Below are 23,690 nucleotides of genomic sequence, written 5' to 3'. Positions count from 1 at the left end.
ACTGTGGAAAGAGAGGAATAGACGTTTTCATGACGGTCTCTCCCTATCTCCGATTACTGTTACACGGCTCATTATTTCCACCATGGAGAATAAGTGTAAATCAATGATTCATCTAGGCTTAAAGCGTGGGAGTTCCATTCTTAAATGCTGGATTACCTAAGTCTACAAAAGTTTAGGTTTTGTCTCCTTCCTTTATTCAAGCTTTTTTTGTTTAGATCTTTCGTCCTCTTGGTTCTAGTTACTAGTTCTTTTTAATTTTCTTGTTGTAATGGTTTGGTATTTTCTTCTTTGTATACTTTCTGTTTTATTTAAGAAAACCCTTTAACAAAAAAAAAAAAAAAATACTATGCACCTTTAAATACCATCAACGAGTTAGCATTGTAGTGCTGAAATACCAACAATATATTTAAGACGAAATATATTTTCGTCTTAAATGTGGGGGTATAAATAGAGTTGACTTAAGACGAAATATATTTTCACTGTACAAATATAATTAAATTGCAAATTGCTTGACATTCGTAAGAAATTAAACTAATCTAATAAGATACCGCCATTGTTTAAGCAAAAGGTTAATGTCATTTTCCACTAGTTTTTGTACCCTATAAACTAAGTCAACCATTTCCATAATTATTTTCAGGTAACAATCACTTCTCTCCAAAATGCTACTATCATATTTAGAACCATGTGTTCAGATAGTAGTAATCATTCCATAAATCTCTTAGAGAAAGGATTAAAAATATGCAAGCATTACGCTTTTGAGAAAACACATTTTTTTTTTGTGTTTATGGGGAATTCGATTGATTTTGTAATTTTTTTATTATTTTTTTTGCTTATTTTTGCTTATTTTTTGCTTTTAAATTTCTGTTTAATTGCTATCATTTTAAAAAAAAATGGCAAATAAGATTTTTTATTTTTATTTTTTGCTTATTTTCTTTTTAAATTTTCCGTTTAATTATTGTCATTTTAATATAAATGGCAAAAAATGGGGTTGGTCTATGTTAGGTCATTTTATTTATCTTATATGTTAATCTAATTATTTTTGCTTAGATTTGTGGCAAACTAGATAAATCTTAGTTCATATAATTATTTAGAAAAAATCCTTAATAGAAATTGTTTTTGGGCTCCTATAGTTATTTAGAAAAGTCAGTAGTAGAATTTTTATTTTTTTTGAACAAAGTGTCATTAGTAGATTAAACAATCACTTTCATTACTATTTCTGATTTCGATAAGAATAAATTCTTGTACTGACCCACCAACTTCAAATTTATATCAATCTATAAAATTGAGAAAATGGAAATGATGGCTGATTGGGCTATGAAGAGTGGATACTACAGGTGACACATGCATTGTGGTGCATGTTCTCAGACCTACTCACCTTCCCATTATTCCCCTTACATCTCCTTTTATATTTTTGAAACATCAATTCTATAGGAAATACATAAAAAGTGATTTTTATGAAAGTTTATAAATACTTCTAAAAATTCTTTAAAAAATTATAATATATCAAAACCTGTCAAAATGTTTTACTTTTAACAAATATATGTTTTGTATTACTATAAACTCGTGATGAACAATATCCACTGAAAAGAGTAAACCTAGGATTTTGTTTGTGTGTGAATTGTAGATGAAAAAAATTATAATTGTGGATTTATTATTTTAACAAAAATTTGGGTGAAATGGGCTCCTCAGTCCTGACACACCGGTACTGGGAAACCCAAAAGATTTGAATCTATTGGTGGGCACTGAGCAATAAGCATTATCAATGGCAAACAGAACACAGCAATGAACAAAGCGTTGAAATTGATGAAAAAGATTTGTGTCTTTTTCTTCAATATCTTCTTCACCCCACCTGAAAAATCCAGGTTGCTCTCTTATGTTTTTTCCACACTTGCCATCATTTCGGTAGATCCAAATCTTTATTATATATCCAAGAACCCTTAGATAAAACAAAACCCTTAATTACAAATCCAAATTTTAGTTTTTTTGTTTTTGTTCGCAGGATTTTCTCACAAAGTTTGCAGGATTTTTCTTCTTTTACAATTTTGGATTATGCCTAATGTTTCAGGTAAAAATATGTATTGTTGTTATATAGAACAAATATTCTTTTAGTATGAGAAAAAGTTATTTGGTGTTTCTTTAATTTTTTCCCCTCCACCACTGCCCACAAGGCATTGATTCTCTCTCTGTTTCTTGTTTACCGCTAGCTCTCTGCTGTGTTTTATTTTATTTTATTTGTTACTATATTGGGTTTCCCTACTATATTCCTTGTGTTTCCAAAAGGATTTCTTTCTTTTGCTGTTTAAAGAAAAATACTGAATTTTCTTTTCTTTAATCTTATTTAAGCACTCCTTTTCCATGGATGCATCCTCTATACGTCTATAGTTTTCTCCTTTCATTCCCATTCTAGTAGTTTTTGTTAGCTGTTGTACACATTGAAGCATCCTATAGTGAATGATTCAGATTCACATCTTTTCTTTTATTCCACATTTCCACATCAACCATACCCTTTAATTTGGTGTATAAATACACATTGCCTGCTCATATATTAACCATCATCACTTCTTTGTATTTTGAAACTTGAAAGCTCTTCAGAAGACAAATTACAAAACTTTAAGAGGATTCAATACACTTGATCCAAAAATGAGTTACTCTCGTCAAAGCATGGGTTCTGGTTTGTTTTTCCCCCTTCTTCATTGTTCATGTTAATGTTAGTGGTACTTGTTGTGACCAAAATTGTTTATTGTATGATATTTTAGATAGATTATTCCAAGGATTGGTTTGGGTTTTAATTGGCTTAAAGTTTCTCTTGTTATCTTAAAAAACTAAGTTCTTTTTGCTTGAAAGTTGTTTATGACGACTCTGTATTTGGTATAATCTTTGAAGGAAGTAGAAATGCAAGGGGATATGAATTTGGAAGGACTTATGTTGTGAGGCCTAAGGGAAAGCATCAAGCCACTCTAGTCTGGCTTCATGGACTTGGTGACAATGGGTCTAGGTAACACTCTTCACATGACTCTTTCGATTATTATGCTCTTTTTTTTGTTTGTGTCTTAAAAGAATCAAACTAACCTCTTGAAGCATAAACTCCTGCTTGGTGCTTGCTCTTCTTGTCTTAAGTATAAATATATGTTTTAGGAAAAAGCTTCATCTTTTGGGTGTGTTTAAATGGAAGAAAAAACAAAAGAGTTTTCGAAAGTTGAATTTGGGCATGTTCTCTAATACCAACTTTAGAGAACAAATTGTATATGCGCTGCTTCTTTTTTTCTTTAGTTATTTTTGAAGTATTATTTGTAAATAAATGTTGTGGCGCCGCAAAGAATTAATTGGTATTTCCATTGTACCTTTCCTCTCAAATGTCTTCTCTAATGGGAATATTAAGTTTAGTTCATTAAAATTTGTCATTAAATATATATATATATATATATATATATATATATATATATATAAAATCATAAGCAAAACTTATACCTTTGGTAAGACATTTGTAGAGAATTAACAAGACAATTTCATCGTCTCATATAAAAAAGAATATTCCATGTTTTGTAAATTAATCCAAAATAAACAACAATTGAAACATACATGCGTTTCTCACATTTGTCTCTGTTTTGCTACAGCTCATCTCAGCTCATGGAAAGCTTGCATGCATCTTCCAAATGTAAGAATCTATTAAACATGTTTTGTAATAAATCCACCATCAAAACATTTATGCTATTGCACAGATAAAATGGATTTGTCCAACTGCTCCTTCGCGTCCTGTTACAAGTCTTGGTGGATTTACCTGCACTGCTTGTAAGATCAGTTCTCTCATTTGAAAACTTCAAGAATCATTCTTTGTTGTCTCTAAAGTAATACTAGAAACTGAATTAACGGTAGTTACAATCAGGGTTTGACGTTGGGGAAATTTCTGAAGATGGTCATGATGATTTGGAAGGTTTAGATGCCTCAGCTTCGCATATTGCTAATCTTTTGTCTGCTGAACCAGCAGATGGTAAGCCAAAATCATCTAAACTTGAATTTTAGGAATGTACTATGCATCGTCGATCTTTAGCTAAATCCAGGCCCGACCCTGCACCTATTTTTATGATACATGTGTATAAGGCCATACAAAAATAGAGGCACATTTTTTTTTTTTTTTAAATATTTAATGAGGACAACAAGTGAATTAGTTAGAAGAAGGTTTGTTAGAGTCCCTAATTTTTGGAAAACTTTTATTTTTGACAATATTTGTAGTATTATTTTACATATAGAACCCTCAGATTTTTTATTTCGTATTGGGTCATGAATATTACATGACCGGGCCTGGCTAAATCATTGACTTGCTCTTCTGATTTTGATAGTTCAAGTGGGCATAGGAGGTTTTAGCATGGGAGCAGCAATATCTCTCTACTCCGCGACTTGTTATGCTCTTGGACGTTATGGAACTGGCCATGCGTATCCTTTAAACCTACGAGCTGTTGTAGGGCTTAGCGGCTGGCTTCCTGGTTGGAAGTAATAACTTCTCAAGCCCTCATGTTATACAAACATTGTTTTCTTTTAACTTAATGTTGCCTAGTTTATTTTTATTTTTTACTGATAGAAGGCTAACTTAACTTTATAGGAGCTTAATAAGGAGCAAAATAGAATGTTCATATGAGGCTGCAAGGCGTGCTGCGTCGTTACCAATCATCCTTACACATGGGACATGTATGTGTAAACAAGTCTGTTTGTAAAATATATTTTCAGTTTCCCCTTTTAGTAATGTCCGCGCTAAGATGATCTTTACTGATTTTTTTGTGTCACAGCCGATGATGTGGTTCCTTATAGGTTTGGAGAGAAATCTGCGCAGTCTCTTGGCATGGCTGGATTTCGACAAGCCATGTTCAAACCATACGAAGGGTAATTAAAACTTTAGTGAATACAAAATGATTTTATTTAATAACTAATTTGTTTGAACATATTTATAAAGAGTTTTGGGTTTATGCCAATGTGCAGACTTGGTCACTATACTGTTCCCAAAGAAATGAATGAGGTCGTTCACTGGCTCACAGCGAGGCTCGGGCTTGAGGGCTCGTGCTAAACTACAGTGCGATGCATCTAGCTATATAAACGATATGATCAACCGTTAGAAGAAAGAATAAATGGGAATGAAAAGGAATTGGTGGAGAGCGTGAAAGAAAACTAGTGTAGACTTGAGATAGTATAATGTATAATGGTTGGGTTTCTTGGGGTATATATAGTTCATGGTTCGTTATTTTGTGATTTATTTTGTCGTTTGTTCTTTTGTCCATGGTGGATTCTTCGTCTTTAATAAAGGGGTTTTATATTTATGTTTTGTCTGTTTGGAATTTCCAAGTTCTCTTCATAGAAAATCCAAATACTTCCTAATTGCTGTATTAAACTGAAAATGCATTTTCCAAAGGAAGAATACTAAAGGGGTGATTGGAAGAGGTTGTTAGTTTTGGCTGTAAAGACTTTGACTTTAAGAACTTCGGTTGTAGAAACTTTGACTGCAGAGACTTTGGCTGTAAAAACTTTGGCTGTTAAACTCTGATTAGTAGTAAAGCTGTAGAGGTTGTGACTATTATTTTTGTAGGATTATATATATTCATAATAAATATAAATAATATTATAAATAAATTCATGTGACAATATAATTTTCTTACTGATAAGAATTTAGAACAATACAAAAAATCATAAATAAATGCATAGAAAAATAGAAAATTGTTAAAAATACCCCTTTTGGTGTGCCCCTTTTCAAAAATGCCCCTTTTAGATGTCCATTTTCAAAAATGCCCTTTTTTAAATCTGAAATTGTTATAAAGTTTTATTAGGTTTATAAGGTACTTATGGATTGTAACTACTACTTGAAGACTCGATCCAAGTATTTATAAGGTTTTATAAGGTGTTTTTAAAGGTTTTACAAGTTATTTTAAAAGATTTTTAAGGTTTTTCAAAGGTTTTACAAGATATTTTAAAGGTTTTTAAAGGTATTTAAAATGTCTTTATAAGGTATTTATAAAGTATTTATAAGATTTTAGATACATAGAAATATAGTTTGTGTATGTTTTAATAATATTACATACATATTTGGGTAAATCTTATATTTTTAAGAACATTTTTTATAAGGTTTTTAAAAAGGGGTATTTTTGAAAAGTGCCATTTTTGCAAAAGCCCCAAAAATATTCTCAATAAATAAATGAAATATGTATTATTCATTCGTGTTTACTAACCAAACATTGCATTAAAAAGTGGATAAACTAAAAATCAAAACATGGCTAATAATAGTGTTTTGAATGTTTATTTTTTGTTGAGTAGTTGTATAATTTTGAGTAATCAAAAATCAATAAAACTATTAATGATGAAGCAATTTATGAAATAATTGAATGACCTATATGAAAGTATATGTTTTATTAAAAATACTATTCTATAAACTCTTTTCTACCAATATTAATGGTGATTATGAAAATAAAATGATTATTATTGAAATGGATCTTAAAAAATGATAAGAAATAATTTATTAAAAAATATTTGTGAAACAATATATGTAAATATGTAGAAAGATTCTAATTATTATGAGGAGAAAAAAAAAGAAAGTTTTTAATTATTATTTATTTTGAAGTTTTATTATTTGTTTGAAAGCCTCATATTTAAGACTTTAGAAAATTGAACGTAAAAAAAAAAGTGGGCAGTTAGACTTTAAAAACTTAAAAAAAAACCTAAAGTCCTAAAATTGTGATTGGTAAATATTTGGCTTTTAAGACTTTAAAAAAAATCTAAAGCCCTTAAAGTCTCTTCCAATCACCCCCTATACTGAACATAATTTCTTTGTAATTTTGTAAACAATTTTTTTTAAAATCAGATATATGAAAGTTTACCTCCTTTCGTATATATGATTTGGGTATAGTTTCAATCATTAGTTATGATTTTAAGAAAACTAGATACTTACATAGGTTTAATATATATAATCTTACTAACTTTTCAAAAAGTTTTTTTTTTTTTTTGTCCAAATTGGGACCAGAAATTTATTATTCTTATTTTACTACTTATTTAGACATCCATTGAGAAAAATATTGATAGTTTATTAATTTAAAGATATTTTACTACCAAAGTTATTATTTTGGCAGTTTTTCGTTTCACTAAATATTAAAATGATATCTAATTACTACTAAAGTTATTTTGTTTTATATTAAATAATTAAATATGTCTCCAAAAAAAGATTATTCTAGATCTGCCAGTATAATGAGATCTAACTTTTAATAAGAAGATTTTTTCATGCACCCAACTTTAATTTTAATAATAAGGCTTTTCTTTCTTAGCACTTCTTTGATTAATATTACACAATACCTTCCCCTTACATATTCCATCTCTAGTGAAATCTATAAGTTTTTGAAAGAAGTGATTATTCAAAACATGGCTTCTAGTATGTGTTTCCTTGTTGATTGGTCATGATTTTTTTCTGTAGTTATGTTGTATCTCTGGTTGTAATGGATATATTAAACATATTACAATATATACAGGTAGTGGCATTGCATGTAGAAACACTAAAATAGTTTACCCTACAGGAATTCACAAGGCCACTATAGTCTGGCTTCACGACATCGGGCAGAAAGGCTTCGAGTAACACAATCACATTGCTTTAATTTTTATTTTTACATGATTCGTTGTCTTTAAGTATCGAAGTAACCTATTCTAGTAATTAAGTTATAAAAATGTTTTGGAAAATCTTCAACTTTTAAATCTTTTTTTTTTTTTTTTGAAATGGAAGAAAATGAAACTAAAAAGTGTTTTTAGAATTTGAATTTGGCATGTTTTACAAATATTAATTACACAAATTCTGAATTTGCCTCTTTTTCTTATTTGTGAAGTTTTATTTGCATATAAAATCTTGGTTGCCCTACAAAGAATAATAACGATTCTTTAATTATATCATACCATTCATCTCTCACTATATTGATGTCTATTCTTTCTGCAGCTCAACTAAGTTTGTACGTAAATTGAATCTTCCAAATGTATGGATCCATGAACACGTTAATTTCGCCATTAATCTGATTTTGTTTTTACCCAAATGGAAACTTTATTGAAGTTTCTAATAGGAAATTATGATTTCTATGTCTAGGTAAAATGGATTTGTCCGGTCGCTCCAAAACGTCCCGTTACTTCCTGGGGTGGAATTGAAACTACTGCTTGTAAGATATAGTTGGCTTTAAATTTCAAAAAGACACTATTAATAATGTCTTCTAAATTTTTTAATTAAAAACTAATAACATTGTATTTAAAATCTTTTAATTTGATGAATTAGGGTGCGATGTCACAGAAATTTCTGAGAATATGGAAGATGATTTGGTTTCCTTAAACTCAATAGCTGCATTTGTAATTAACCTTTTGCGTGACGAACCAGAAAATGGTAACCCTTAATGATTATATATACGTCAAATCCTTAGTTTATACTTATAGTATGCATCAAATTTCTTTATCAAATCTATTAATCCAATTGGCTTGATAGTCAAGATAGGACTAGGAGGTATCGGCTTGGGTGCAGCAGTAGCTCTCTACTTGGCGACTTTTTATATCACTGGACGAAAAATCAGAAACCTAAGTTTTATTGTAGGGATCAACGGCTGGCTTCCTGCTTGGAGGTAGGCTCTTGAAACCCTAATTAATGTCACTTATTAGCAGTGGCGGACCCAAAAATGATTTTTACCTGGGTCAGTATTTCTTAAGGAAACTTAAGTTACAACCCTTTAAAATATGGAAACCTAACTCAATCTTGCAGAAACTTACTTCACAATCTCTCATTTGATTATGGGTCCCCAAGTCTTGCTCCATCAGTATCAATCTTACTAACACATGGAACTTGTATGTGTATATTGCCATCTATATTATCTACTTTACGACTTAGATATCAATTGTGAGATGATGCTGATTCTTGTCCTTTCTTTTGTGTCACAGCTGATGATATAGTTCCCTTCCCACTCGGACGCAAAAGTTCCGACACTCTTCGCATGGCTGGATTTCCAGTCACGTTCATACCAAACGAAGGGTCTAAACATGAATTAACTTCACTTTGTTTTGCTTTAATCACCAATTGATTTTATTTTTCTGAATCTAATTTTGGGATTATGCCTTGTGCAGGGATCATCTTCCAATTGTTCCCCAAGTAATCAATGATGTTCGCTTATGGATCGCAACAAAACTCCAACCCTAGGGTCAATGCTCAACACTGCATAGAGAAAGGAATTGGGGAGCAAACCTATCATGTAATATATATTATAAAATATTTTATTTTTATTATCTCTTTTTCTGATTCATAATCATTTTTATATAGGCGATGTACTCTTCTTTAGGAATCTTAGAAAAAAAACTAAAATTTATGTCTTCGTTTAATGTTATATAGATAAGAGGTTTACTTAAATCTTAATTGAGTACTTTTTTTTTTATGAAATATTTTTAATTAATAAATATTATACTACATTTGAACTTGGATTGTGGCACAACGATGCCATTAACACAAACTATAATTAGATTACAAATTTTCATGATATTTAATGTTTTAAAAGTTGAGCAGTTTCTAACTTGCTTAATCAAACTGAAAACATATACTCTCTACATAGAAACAGATTCTCGAAGGAAGTAAATGCAGTTATACAAATGTATGGAAGAATCGAGAATTACATTCTCATGAGAATGAAGATACATTTTACATTCACAAAAAATATAATAGATCTAAGTTTCCCAATTGGTTTATTCATAAAAAATGTAAACTTCCTAAGCTAAGATATTGAAAATATCAGCAATATTTTTATAATTGAATATCGATGACGGTTTGTGATTTCCCAGAGGCACCTAGACCGATAGATCGGTCCCTTCCTATCTCCTTCTTCTCTCTAACATTCTTGGCCCGAATAAGGCCAATAATGCTCGAAAACGTCCAAATCCAGCATAAGCACTTTGAACTTATACAAGACTCAAGAGACGACCAAAAATATGGAAAAGACGGAGTTCGGCATGATAAACGACTCATAACAAATGCTAATCAAGGGACAAAATACACCAAAAGCGCAACATATTAAATACAATTTATAGAATATAAATCATCAAATCAACAAAAAAACTAATTAATTTTAAATCAAAAGTTGAAAGCATGCATCATCTAATTTAAAAAAAAAACTACTAAAACATCAAATAAATAAAAAGCATAGGGATTATTTAATATAATTTTACCAATTATATTTTACACTATGTTTTCTTATTAGTTGAATTAGTTGTAGTTAATGATTTTTTATGTAAAGAAAGTAACTTAAATGATATTTTTTGTGATTTCTTAATATGTGTGAAAACATCTGTAATAAATGGAGTATAGAATAACTTTTTATAATAAAAATTAAATCATAAATCACAAAATCAAAATAACATTAAAAAGCTGATGAGAGACCTTAATTAATTTTAGTTTAATAGGATTAATTGATGACAATTTCTCTTCGAAAAATTTTCTATGTGTCAAACTTATAATTATTAATTTTGAATGAATTTAGGTTAATAATTATTAATACAAAATCCAGTAACGTGGTTGTTTTATTATGTTTATACGTGTATTAATTAATGTTTTCGCCAAACAAAAACAAATACTATAAAATGACGAATTTTCTATTGTTTTTAATTACTTTGTTAACATTATTTTTATAGAAATTTTTCTTATTATTATTTTGTTAAGGAAGAATTTAAAATTAGATAAAAAAAATATTATATTGTATTTACTACTTTTAAACAAAACTACTTAATCATCCTAAGATAAAAGTTATAAAACCTTAAATAACAATTTGATGAAGTGTCAATTTCCCTATAGAGGGGTTTTCCCCCAATTAGTATGATCTATAAAATTATTGGATTATGTTACACCCAAATCTGTTTTTCTTTTTGTTGCGCTTTTCATTTTGTAAGCCAATTAAACAAATACTAAATAAACAAAATATTCTTAATTGTTTTAAATAAATTATGTCTCCATTAATACTTTGTTATGAAGATTATTTCCAATTAAATTGTGTTCCACCCAATTTAGGAACCATCCACCCAACTTTTTTAAGGGTGAGATTTTGTCAACATTTAATACTAAGATTTTTATGTCATAAGGCTACTTTGGTGGTTTACAAAAAGAAAAAAGGAAACACTCATTTCTATTATAAATACACAATGTCTTCCCTTGCCTTCTCTTATATCTTTCATCTCTAGTGCAAGTTAAAAGCTTCCAAACAAAAAAATAAAAACTGTTTAAAAACAAGTTCTTCTCACCAAAGCATGGCTTCTAGTATGATTTTTTTTTTTCCTTGTTGTAATTGTTCTTTTCTTCCATAGTTATCAAATTGTTTGACAATTCTCTCATGTGTTCTATGTGTGAAACACATTAGTGAATTTGCGTATAAATAACTCTCTAAACAGGTAGTGGAAACATAAAATTTGGAAAAACTTACTTTGTTCGGCCCACAGGAGTTCATAAAGCCACAATAATCTGGCTACATGATGTCGAATCCACAGGCTACTAGTAACACTCTAACATACTATATATTGTATCGTTTTATTTACAAACATGATTTGCAAGTACTTCAATTTTTAACTCTTTTTCTTGGCGGTTCTTGTTTTTTTACTAAAAACTTGAATCTTGTATTGATTCACAAACACTAATTTTAACCGCTCTATGCTTTTTTTGGTGAACTTTTATTTGTATATAAATTTTATAGTGATGCCAAGAATGATATTGAGTTCGTTTCATTAAAATTTTATATTTTCATTATTATTATTTTTACTAAAAAAATGTAATTTTTTCTCAATATATATGTATATCTATTATATATGCAGCTCACATACGGCTCTGGGACGTTTGAAGCATCCCAATGTATGGATCTATCAACATACATGTTTCACCTTGCATGAACTTAATTTCCTTATAGCCAAAATGGATTTTTTTTAATTGAAGTTTAATTTCTAATCCAAATTTATGATATGGCATAGATAAAATGGATTTGCCCGACTGCTCCTAAGCGTCCCGTTACCTCCTTGGGTGGGGAGGTAACCACTGCATGTAAGTTTATTTGTGGCTTTAAATTGTATTGGGAAAAAAAGATTTTATGTCCCTTATAAAATATTACAAGAATTGAAAACTAATAACATTGTATTTATGTATTTATAAAACCTCTATGATGAATCAGGGTGCGACATGACAAAAGCTTCTGAGAACATGCTAGATGATTATGAAAATTTAAATTATGTAAATGAATATATTACCAGAATTTTCTCTTCTGAACCACAAAATGGTATTTCTAAATAATCTATACTTAACATGCAAAATTCAGACTATATGGTATCTATCTAATATATACATGATTAATTAACTAATATGTTAATTTTGGTTGTGGTAGTTATGAAAGGATTAGGAGGAGTTGGATTGGGTGCAGCACAAGCTCTCTATTATACGAGTTGTTATGCTTTTGGATGGGTTCCTATAAGCCCACAAATTGTTATAGGGATCAATGGTTGGCTTCCTGGCTGGAGGTAGCCTTAATTATATCAATTTTCACAAATTCTTAAAACTTATCTTTATAAATGTACGTTTTAATAATGGAAAATCAAACTCAATCTTGCAGGAGCTTAGAATACAATATGTGTAATACTAATTTTGGGACAGCAAATCGTGCTGCAACATCACGAATCTTACTTATGCATGGAACTTGTATGTGAAACAAGTTATATATAATAGTATTAGTTAAGAATAGCGAGATCATGCCAATAATTAATTTTTTTTTCGTTTTTTCTTGGTACAGCTGATGATGTTATTCCCTCTGCATTTGGATACAAATGTGCTGACTCCCTTCGAATGTCTGGATTTCCAACCTTGTTCAAACAATGCGGAGGGTCGTCTAAACATCGATTAATTCAATAAGTTTTGCTTTGATTACAATTTTCCTAACATACATCTCTAAATTTGAGTTATATCATGTGTGCAGGGATCATGTAATGAATGAGATCCGTATTTGGCTCGGAAACCTTGGGCTTTGAAGATATGGTGAAACTCTACATAAAGAAAATAATTGGAGAGCAAAACTATCGTACTATATTATAAAGGGGCTTTTGCAAAAATGCCACTTTTCAAAAATATCTCTTTTTAAACCTTTTAAAAAATGCTCTTAAAAATATAAGATTTACCCAAATATGTATGTAATATTATTAAAACATACACAAACTACATTTCTATGTATCTAAAATCTTATAAATACTTTATAAATACCTTACAAATGCATTTTAATTACCTTTAAAAATTTTTAAAATATCTTGTAAAACTTTTGAAAAGCCTTAAAAATCCTTTAAAATAACTTGTAAAACCTTTAAAAACACCTTATAAAACCTTATAAATACTTGGATCGAGTCTTCAAGTAGTAGTTACAATCCATAAGTACCTTATAAACCTAATAAAACTTTATAAAAATTTCAGATTTAAAAAAGGACATTTTTGAAAATGGACATCTAAAAGAGGTATTTTTGAAAAGGGGCACACCAAAAAGGGTATTTTTAACAATTTCCCTATTATAAAGTGTTTTATTTTAGCTTTCATTTTTATGTCATTGTTAGTGGATAGTTAATATATTGTTCGTTCTAAACCTTAAAAATAATGAAATAAAATTTTCCATTATGTCTTAGTAAAAGTTATATTTAAGGTCATCTGGTGAAATAACAAATAAAAAATGATGTAGCGTTGAACAGCCGAATATATCATATATTATAGAATATTTGAGATTGCACATATTGCATTTCCTTAATGTTAGCATTTTATTTGAGATTTCACATCATAATTAACATCACAATTGTCTCTATTTTTCGGCGCACGGACACGTCACTTTTGTTACGAAATCAATGTGCGGGATGATAAGAGTTTAAAAATGGAAAAAGCTCCTAAAAATCATAAGCTTGGCTTATGATTTATTACGAGTTAAAACAAGGGAATAAGGGATGGTGTTTCTCTACTTACTTTTGATTCGATAACTAGTTACAAGTGGTGTGTCTCATTGAAATAATTGGCTCATCTGGTACACATGTTAAGCACTAATTAAGATGGTTTAAGGAAGTAGTTGTTGGAGGCTACGACACTGTCTGAAAAACAAATTGGTGACCTAACTGTGCATATACTCTCCTCCACCTCCGCTACTCTTGGCTGGGTCTGATCTTCATCTCTGGGAAGATCAACATGATGTGTTCAAGGCACGAGTGCAATGACATAAAGTGATATAGTTTCCGCAAGTTGTACCATAATTGGAAACTCTTTACAGGAAAAAAATGTGGAACGATCTGAATATTTTTGGTATTTTTTTAAACTTAATTAAAACCCCATATGTTCAAAAGTAAAAGAATTTGAATCGTTCCTTCTAGTTTTCTTCATTTCTACGAATGTGACTTAGAATACCAGTGCAGTATAAGACAAATGTTTGTCTCATTTAGTCGTTCATCAAACCTATTCATGTCTGTTTCTTTTTTTTTTCATAAAAAGTTATTTAAGATTTGTCATGTCTCATGTGTCAACTTATAATTGTTAATATTAAATCAATTTAGGTTAATATTAATTAAAAACACAACTTGGTGGCTTTATTATGTTTATATATGTTTTAATTAATGTTTTCGCCAATCAAAAGAAAATACTACAAGGATTCTGATTTTTTTTTCTATCATTTTAATTACTTTGTTAACTTTATCTGAATTACTCAAGGTGTTATTTAGTTTAGGGAAAAATTGAAAATTAGATAATAAATTTTATATTGTTTTAACTACATTAAAAAAAAAAAAACACTAATTAACCAAATCTGTTTTTCTTTTAATATGATCTATAAATGTAACACCCAAATCTGTTTTTCTTTTTGTTGCGCTTTTCATTTTGTAAGTCAATTAAACAAATACTAAATAAACAAATACTAAATAAATAAAATATACTTAATTGTTTTAAATAAATTATGCCTCCATTGAAACTTTGTTATGAAGATTAGTTCTAATTAAATTGTGTTCCACCCAATTTAGTATAAGATTTTTACCATCCACCCAACTTTTTTAAGGGTGAGATTTTGTCAACATTTAATACTAAGATTTTTATGTCATAAGGCTCCTTTGGTGGTCTACAAAAAGAAAAAAGGAAACACTCATTTCTATTATAAATACACAATGTCTTCCCTTGCCTTCTCTTATATCTTTCATCTCTGGTGCAAGTTAAAAGCTTCCAAACAAAAAACATAAAAACAGTTTAAATACAAGTTCTTCTCACCAAAGCATGGCTTCTAGTATGATTTGTTTTTCCTTGTTGTAATTGTTCTTTTCTTCCATAGTTATCAAATTGTTTGACAATTCTCTCATATGTTCTATGTGTGAAACTCATTAGTGAATTTGCGTATAAATAACTCTCTAAACAGGTAGTGCGAACATAAAATTTGGGAAAACTTTCTATGTTTGGCCCACAGGAGTTCATAAAGCCACAATAATTTGGCTACATGATGTCGAATTCACAGGCTACTGGTAACACTTTAGCATACTATATATTGTATCGTTTTATTTACAAACATGATTTGCAAGTACTTCAACTTTTAACTCTTTTTCTTGGCGGTTCTTTGTTTTTAACTAAAAACTTGAATCTTATATCGATTCACAAACACTAATTTTAACTGCTCTATGATTTTTTTGGTGAACTTTTATTTGTATATAAATATTATAGCGTTGCCAAGAATGATATTGAGTTCGTTTCATTAAAATTTTATATTTACATTATTATTATTTTTACCAAACGAAATGTAATTTATTCTCAATATATATGTATATCTATTATATATGCAGCTCAGTTGCGGCTCTGAAAAGTTTGAAGCATCCTAATGTATGGATCTATTAACATACATGCATGAACTTAATTTCCTTATATCCAAAATGGAAATTTTTAATTGAAGTTTAATTTCTAATCAAAATTTTATGATATGGCATAGATAAAATGGATTTGCCCGACTGCTCCTAAGCGTCCCGTTACCTCCTTGGGTGGGGAGGTAACCACTGCATGTAAGTTTATTTGTGGCTTTATATTTTAATGGGGAAAAAAGTTTTGATGTCCCTAAAATATTACAAGAATTGAAAACTAATAACATTGTATTTATAAAACCTCTATGATGAATCAGGGTGCGACATGACAAAAGCTTCTGAGAACATGCTAGATGATTTTGAAAATTTAAATGATGTAAATGAATATATTACCAGCATTTTCTCTTGTGAACCAGAAAATGGTATTTCTAAATAATCTATACTTAACAATATGCAAAATTCAGACTATATGGTATCTATCTAATATATACATGATTAATTAACTAATATGTTAATTTTGGTTGTGGTAGTTATGAAAGGACTAGGAGGAATCGGCTTGGGTGCAGCACAAGCTCTCTATTATACGAGTTATTATGCCTTTGGATGGGTTCCCATAAGCCCACAAATTGTTATAGGAATCAATGGTTGGCTTCCTGGATGGAGGTAGCCTTTTCAAGCTCCTATATATATTAACGTTCACAAATTCTTAAAACTTATATTATATATGTATCTTTTAATAACAGAAAACCAAACTCAATCTTGTAGGAGATTAGAATACAATATGTGTAATACTACTTTAGGGGCTGCAAATCGTGCTGCGACATCACAAATCTTACTTATGCATGGAACTTGTAAGTGAAACAAGTTATATATAATAGTATTAGATAAGAATTGCGAGATCATACTAAATAATGAATTCTATCTTTTTTTTCGTGGTACAGCTGATGATGTTATTTCCTCTGCGTTTGGATACAAATGTGCTGACTCCTTTCGAAAAGCTGGATTTCCAACTTTGTTCAAACAATGCGGAGGGTCTAAACATCGATTAATTCAATGCGTTTTGCTTTGATTACAATTTTTCTAACATACATCTATAAATTTGAGTTATATCATGTGTGCAGGGATCATGTAATGAATGAGATCAGTGTTTGGCTCAGAAACTTTGGGCTTTGAAGATATGGTGAAACTCTACATAAAGAAAATAATTGGAGAGCAAAACTATCGTACAATATTATAAAATGTTTTATTATATTTTTATGTCTTCGCTATTCGTAATCAATATTTAATGTATTTTTCGTTCGAAACCTTAAGAAAAAAGAGCGAAATATCTTTTTCTATTATATCTTAGTAAAATTTATATTTATGGTCATTTGGCGAAATAAATGAAAATGATGTTGTGTTGAACTGCCGAATATATCATTATAATTTATAACATATTATTTGATATTGCACATAATTGCATTTTCTTAATGATGATAACATATTATATTTGAGATTGCACACAATTAACATCACAATTTTCTCTCTTTTTGGCATACGTTTTCAACATGTATATGCTTCCTATTTTTTTTTTTTAAATAGCTTATGTTCTTCTTAACATTTTTTAAAAAATTAATTAATTATATTAATAAACCCAAATGGGCATGACAAACAGAGTTACACGGTCCAAAAACGGCCCACAAAAAAGAGGAAAAGCAAATTAAAGGCCCGAAGGTAGTGGAGCTCGGAACCGGGAAAATAGTAAAGAAAACGAGTGTTTTTGAAGCAAAGACCTTTTGTCTAGGGTTTCTTTTATTAATGTGATAATCATTTTTTACAAACCTTAGACTCCTTGTATATGCTTCAAAAATTCGACACAATAGAAAAATGAAATCTCGAGAAACTTCCAAACCTATCGTACCATACGGCGGGGACATGACCCTCATATTTCCCTGAACATTAACCCTAGCCGCCATCCGGCCGTGACATTTTCAGCTCATTAGAATATGATCTCTAAAACTTACATAGATTTTAAGCCACTTGGATTAATAGATAATATAAGGACTATATAACTCAATAACTCAACTCAACTCACATTTATTTTCAAGTTCCTTATTCTCTTTATAATTTCTAGGCATGTGCTTTTGATTACTTTTAAAATATAAATATTCTATATAATATATACTCACAAGCAGATGGCCTAAACAAAATGCAATTCTATGAACTTAGTCTAAATTTTGGATTACTCTTTTGAGACAACGTACGTGTTTTAACCAATTAATATAGGGATTCTGAAATTTATTTTATTTCTATTGATTTTGTGATCTTTAATTACTTTGTATACATTATTAGGAATTTAGGATTACCCAACGTGCTATTTAATTTAGGGAAGAATTAATAATTAGAAAATAAATAGTCTATTATTTTTACTATATATTTAAGCAAAATTAATTAGTCATTATAAGATAAAATTAAAGCAGTGTTCTAAAAAGCGATCTAGGCGGCCGCCTAGGCCCCGACTAAGCGCTAGGCTCTTATGCGACGCCTAGATAACCACCATGACCGCATAAAATTACATAGATTTTGTTTAATGTATTTTTTCAATTTCAATTAGAGTTTTATTTATATATATAGTTATAAATATTCATATATTGTTTAATATAAATATAAATAAATTTTTTATCTAGTTTTTGTTTATAATTTCATAATTTTTAGTTTTATATAACTTTTATATATAATATAACATTTATAATATTCTATGTTATAAACGTCTAAACCGCCTAAAAATCGCCTAGACTCCGATTAGGCGTTTTAGGCGCTAGGCATTGGGTCACCGCCCGCTTAGCGCCTAGCGCTTTCTTGAACACTGGATAAAAGTTATAAAAACATTAATATATACTAGATAAATTCTCACGCTACGCGTGGGTTTGTTTTGAAAATTGTTAAAATAAAAATGTGTTAATTATTTTTGTTGCTAATTTGTGTTTATTTTTTTGTTTGTTATTGTATACTTAATAAAATTAAACTCATCTTATGTACTTAAAATATTTATTGTTAGATTCGTTTTTGACTCTAAATATCTAATTATACATTTTCATGTATAATCTGATTATTTTTATATCTAAAATTCTAGTATTTGTTCATTATCATGAATCCCCACAACAAGAATATAAGATATTTTTCTCTCAAGAGTACTTTTCGTATGAAAAGAAGAAAAAGAAAGCAAAAATTAAAGAGTTATTTAAGTAATACTTTTAGATTTTATGCTATTGCATATAGCCATATAAGAGAAATGGATTTGTCTTGAATTTCGTGATATGTCTAACGTCTCAAAGCCTATTACTTGTAAAATTTTGCAAGTTAATGTTACGAACTTACCATAAGATACAAAAATGAAAAGAGAAAATGTCATATTATAAGATATGAACCATAACGTAATAATAAAAAAATATTAAAGGTAAAAATACTAAACTAATAAGATATTAGGTAGCAAACAACTAAACTACAACACAAATAATTATTTAGTCATTATCGAGTGATGACCATTGACTATTAAATTAAAAAAAAAAATAGAAATATAATAAAAGTAAAATGAAAGTAGTAATTGATTTATTAAAATAATTTTATACTTTTATTTTTATTTTGAAGAAATCATTTAAGAAATGGATTATTGGAGGATTTAACACAATATGAGACTTTTGATTTTGTTTCAATTAATTTTGCTGATTTTTAATTTAACTAATATTGAATGACACATGTCATTTACTTGTGTGATGATGTGTCATTCATATGGAGAGAGTTGGCCAACTTTTATATATATGATTTGATGAGGTGTCAAATATCAATATAGCTATAGAGGGCTTTCTTTTCTTTTATACATAAATGCTCTTAATATTAAAACAATTATGCATTAATTATGAAATATCAATATAGCTATATATGGGTTTTCACCCAAACACTTTTTGGTTGTTTCCCTTTTCATATCATGTAAAACAATTAAACAAATACTAAACAAACAAAAAAATTATTAATTGTTTTAAATAAATTATGCATTATTAAAAAAAATAGATAAATAGTTTTCCCCCAATTTAGTAGTATAAGATTTGGCCATCCCATCCAACATTTAAGAAATAAGGTTTTCACTTTTAATACTAGGATTTTTCTGTCATAAGGCTCCTTTATTGATTAACCAAAAAAAAAAAGTTAACATCTCATTTCTGTATATATACCCAATGTCTTCCCTTGCCTATTTTTATATTTTTCATCTCTAGTGCAAGTTAAAAGCTTCCGAAATAATAATATAAAAACAAAAGTTATTCTCATTGGAGCATGGCTTCTGGTTTGTTTTTTCCTAGTTGTGATTATTATCAAAATTGTTTGATAGTTTTCTCTCAAATATATACTCTGTGTGGAACGTAACTCATTAGTGAATTTGCGAATAATAACTATATGCAGGTAGCGGAAACGTAAGTGGCTTGGAATTTGGACAGGTTAATGTCATTAAACACACAGGAATTCATAAAGCTACTATAATCTGGCTACATGACGTAGACAACACAGGCTTCGAGTAACACTCTCACATGCTATATTGTTTATCGTTATATATGCTCAGTTGTTTTCAAAAATCAAAGATTCTCGTTAAAATTAGAAATATGATTTGGATACTTCAACTTTTAAGTTTTTTATTAAACCAAAAAAAATAGATATATACTTTTAAGTCTTTTAATATGTGAAAAGTTGATTTTTCCCATGATATGCAATTACTAATTTGGTCAGTTCGACATTTTTTGGATGAATAATTTTTATTTGTATAAAAAGGTTATGGCGCTGCAAAGAATAATAAATTTTCTCTATTAATTTACATTCCTCTAAACTTTTATTTTCTTATAAGATTTTAAGTTCGTTTCACTATTTACAATATATATATATATATATATATATATATATATATATATATATATATATATATATATATATATATATATATTTGTATTCGAAATATTCTTCTCATTATATGTATGTTTAATTGTCTATTATGTCTGCAGCTCACTTGAGCCTCTGCGAAATTTGCGTCTTCCCAATGTACAGTTCCACTAACATATGTATTTTTTGCAAATGATCTTAATATAGCCAAAATGGAAAATTACGCTGAAGTTTCTAATCAACACTTACAATTTGGTGTAGATAAAATGGATTTGTCCGACTGCTCCTAGACGTCGTGTTACTTCCTTGGGTGGAGAGATAACCAATGCATGTAAGATTAGCTAGATTTAAATTTTTGAGACCTTAAATCATTGAAATTTTTTAGGTATTTGATGTCTCTAAAATAGTACTACAATTAGAAAACTAATGCTATTGACTTCATAAACCTTTATGATGAATCAGGGTGCGACATCACAAAAGTTTCTGAGAACATGCAAGATGATTTTGGAACTTTAAATTATGTAAATGAATATATTACCTACCTTTTCTCTTCTGAACCACAAAATGGTAATCCTGAAAATATCTACATTTATGTTTGGTGATCAAATATCTACACTTACCTATATGGTTGATTAAGTAATATGTCAATGTTTGTTTTGGTAGTGATAAAAGGAGTGGCAGGTATCGGCTTGGGTGCAGCACAAGCTCTCTATTATACGAGTTGTTATGCCTTTGGATGGGTTCCCATAAACCCACAAATTACTATAGGGATCAATGGTTGGCTTCCTGGCTGGAGGTAGGATCTTGAAGCTCTTAATTATGTCACTTGTCACTAATTTATAAAACTTATATTACATGTACCTTTAAATAATAGAAAACCAAACTCAATTTTGCAGGAGATTGGAATACAATATGAATAATACTAATTTTGGGACCGCAAATCGTGCTGCCGCATCAAAAATCTTAATTCTGCATGGAACGTGTATGTTCAAGAAGATATATTATCATCTATATATCTAATTTGTTATCAAGATATATAAGAATCACGAGATCATATATGCTAAAATATATTTTGTTTTTGAAATAGAGATCATGCTGATTATTTATTGCATTTTTTGTGTCACAGCTGATGATGTAGTTCCCTCCTCATTTGGATACAGATGTGCTGACTCCCTTCGCGTGGCTGGATTTCCAACCTTGTTCAAACAATGTGGAGGGTCTAAATAACGACGATTACTCCACTTATTTTGTTTTGATTACTATTTTCTTTACATACATCACTGAATTTGAGTTATATACCATGTGTGCAGGGATCATGTAACGAATGAGATCCGTGTCTGGCTCACAAACCTTGGGCTTTGAGGATATGGTTAAATTCTGCATAAAGTAAAGAATTGGGGAACAAAACTATCGTACAATATAATAAAGTGTTTTTTTTTTTTTTTGTCTATGTTATTCATAATCAATAGTTAATGTATTCTTCGTTCGAAACCTTTTAAAAAAGTGAAATTATATTTTAGTAAAAAAAAATTCGTTAGCTGACTGTGCATATATACTCTCATCTATACCACTCTTGTTTGCTGTTTAGTTGCATGGCTACAAGATCACAAATAATAAAAAGACAAAACAAATATGATATATATATATATATATATATATATATATATATATATATAACATATATTACAAAGGAGAATAGAGTGAAGATATCAAATATGCATGCAAAATCAAGAGGCGTGAAAGGTTGGAGCAGAGAAAAACTAATTTCTATTGGCTAGCTAGGGTATTAATTAAGGAATGAAAACTGTCTTTAAAAATAATTCACCAGCAAATTCTCAAGGAATCAAAATTGCTTCGGAAATCCTAATATTGATATGCATAAATCAAATTAATTCTCATACAAAACTTTATGAAAATTCCCTGAAGTAACAGTATTGAAAACCGTTACCCACATACGAAGACGTTACAGAGAAAATTAATTTTAAAAAAAATTGATTGATAAAGAATTGAGAAGTAACGAAAAGTGTGATAATTTAGGAAAAGAATGAGAAGGAATGTGATATTTCTCTTTGTTTTTCAATATTTTTACCATTACAAGTAATATTTTTTCTACACCATTCCTCTACATTCTTCACCAAAAGAGGAACACTAGAATAAAAATGTTCCTCTCCAAAATTGATGAGGATTAAAATGGAACAAAAAAGGAACAAATATTAAAATTCGTTTTTTATTTTAAAATAAATAAAATAATAATATTTATCAATAATATTTGTATTTTATTATATAATAATTTTCATATCTTTACAATATATTAACAGAAAAAATATTTTTGATAAGAATTTCATGCTGAATTACTCTTAAGTTTTCATTTGAAAATTATATAAATAGTAAAATAAATTTAAAAATGTTTATATTGTAAAAGAATAATATGTTTTAAATTACTCTTTCAACTTTATTTTATGTTAATATTAAATATTATTAATTAAAATGATATATATATATATATATAAATTTAGTTCACAAATTTTAGTTTCAAATTAAATATAAATTTAAATAAATATAAAAAATATTTAGTATTTTTCATTGAAATTTGATTCATTTACTATTTAATATATCTTTAAAGATATTTTTATTGTTTGGTTACCATTCATCATAATAGTACATTTTATTCATTATCTGCATCTTTTCCTTTTTGTTCCTCAAAAATTGTTTGTTCCATTCCGCATTGTTCTTTTTATTCAGTTTCTTTTTGTTCTTTTAATAGGATGGTGGTGTTTTCAAGGAAATGATCAAACGATACTACTTGGTGCAAAGTGCCTCCGGAGATCCCCCTCCCCCCTTCACTCGGAGATGGAAGCGTTAATTTGGGCCATGAAGAATGTCTTTTCAAGAAGGATTGATTGTCAGACGTTTGAAACAGATTGTTCAGAGTTAGTCTCGAT

The 23,690-nt window shown here is 28.9% G+C and overlaps 5 protein-coding genes across 5 annotated transcripts; all 5 read left to right on the top strand.

The window, feature by feature from the left end:
* Window positions 1-1,956: 1,956 nt before the first annotated feature.
* Window positions 1,957-5,306, top strand: LOC9330460 (acyl-protein thioesterase 1). The gene is given in 11 exon segments (XM_021015297.1): window positions 1,957-2,065; window positions 2,585-2,671; window positions 2,884-2,995; window positions 3,615-3,642; window positions 3,644-3,655; window positions 3,720-3,789; window positions 3,884-3,988; window positions 4,338-4,488; window positions 4,598-4,683; window positions 4,782-4,875; window positions 4,972-5,306. Coding segments are annotated over 11 exon segments (846 nt in total). The 5' UTR covers window positions 1,957-2,049; the 3' UTR covers window positions 5,057-5,306.
* Window positions 5,307-6,650: 1,344 nt separating this feature from the next.
* On the top strand, window positions 6,651-9,270 carry LOC9330459 (acyl-protein thioesterase 2). The gene is made up of 9 exons (XM_021014497.1): window positions 6,651-7,399; window positions 7,497-7,596; window positions 7,952-7,988; window positions 8,096-8,165; window positions 8,279-8,383; window positions 8,483-8,615; window positions 8,753-8,835; window positions 8,929-9,019; window positions 9,112-9,270. Exons 1-9 carry the CDS (start codon window positions 7,252-7,254, stop codon window positions 9,182-9,184), a joined length of 840 nt encoding a protein of 279 aa, XP_020870156.1. The 5' UTR covers window positions 6,651-7,251; the 3' UTR covers window positions 9,185-9,270.
* Window positions 9,271-11,147: 1,877 nt separating this feature from the next.
* On the top strand, window positions 11,148-13,604 carry LOC9330458 (acyl-protein thioesterase 2). The gene is made up of 10 exons (XM_021010995.1): window positions 11,148-11,281; window positions 11,413-11,515; window positions 11,830-11,866; window positions 11,983-12,052; window positions 12,180-12,284; window positions 12,390-12,522; window positions 12,615-12,700; window positions 12,792-12,882; window positions 12,975-13,092; window positions 13,560-13,604. The coding sequence occupies exons 1-9, from the start codon at window positions 11,272-11,274 to the stop codon at window positions 13,024-13,026; spliced, it is 687 nt and encodes a 228-aa protein (XP_020866654.1). The 5' UTR covers window positions 11,148-11,271; the 3' UTR covers window positions 13,027-13,092; window positions 13,560-13,604.
* Window positions 13,605-15,062: 1,458 nt separating this feature from the next.
* LOC9330457 (acyl-protein thioesterase 2) lies at window positions 15,063-17,297 on the top strand. The gene is made up of 9 exons (XM_002894350.2): window positions 15,063-15,287; window positions 15,417-15,519; window positions 15,835-15,871; window positions 15,978-16,047; window positions 16,164-16,268; window positions 16,377-16,509; window positions 16,612-16,697; window positions 16,788-16,878; window positions 16,968-17,297. Exons 1-9 carry the CDS (start codon window positions 15,278-15,280, stop codon window positions 17,017-17,019), a joined length of 687 nt encoding a protein of 228 aa, XP_002894396.2. The 5' UTR covers window positions 15,063-15,277; the 3' UTR covers window positions 17,020-17,297.
* Window positions 17,298-19,912: 2,615 nt separating this feature from the next.
* On the top strand, window positions 19,913-22,285 carry LOC9327771 (acyl-protein thioesterase 2). Its single transcript, XM_002894349.2, has 9 exons — window positions 19,913-20,164; window positions 20,281-20,392; window positions 20,871-20,907; window positions 21,010-21,079; window positions 21,211-21,315; window positions 21,412-21,544; window positions 21,645-21,730; window positions 21,875-21,965; window positions 22,059-22,285. Exons 1-9 carry the CDS (start codon window positions 20,155-20,157, stop codon window positions 22,108-22,110), a joined length of 696 nt encoding a protein of 231 aa, XP_002894395.1. The 5' UTR covers window positions 19,913-20,154; the 3' UTR covers window positions 22,111-22,285.
* Window positions 22,286-23,690: the final 1,405 nt, after the last annotated feature.

This window comes from Arabidopsis lyrata (assembly GCF_000004255.2).
Source record: "Arabidopsis lyrata subsp. lyrata unplaced genomic scaffold ARALYscaffold_1, whole genome shotgun sequence".
Taxonomy (NCBI): Eukaryota; Viridiplantae; Streptophyta; class Magnoliopsida; order Brassicales; family Brassicaceae; genus Arabidopsis; species Arabidopsis lyrata.
Note: the sequence above shows the minus strand (reverse complement) of the source record. Positions and strands in the feature narration are given on the sequence as shown.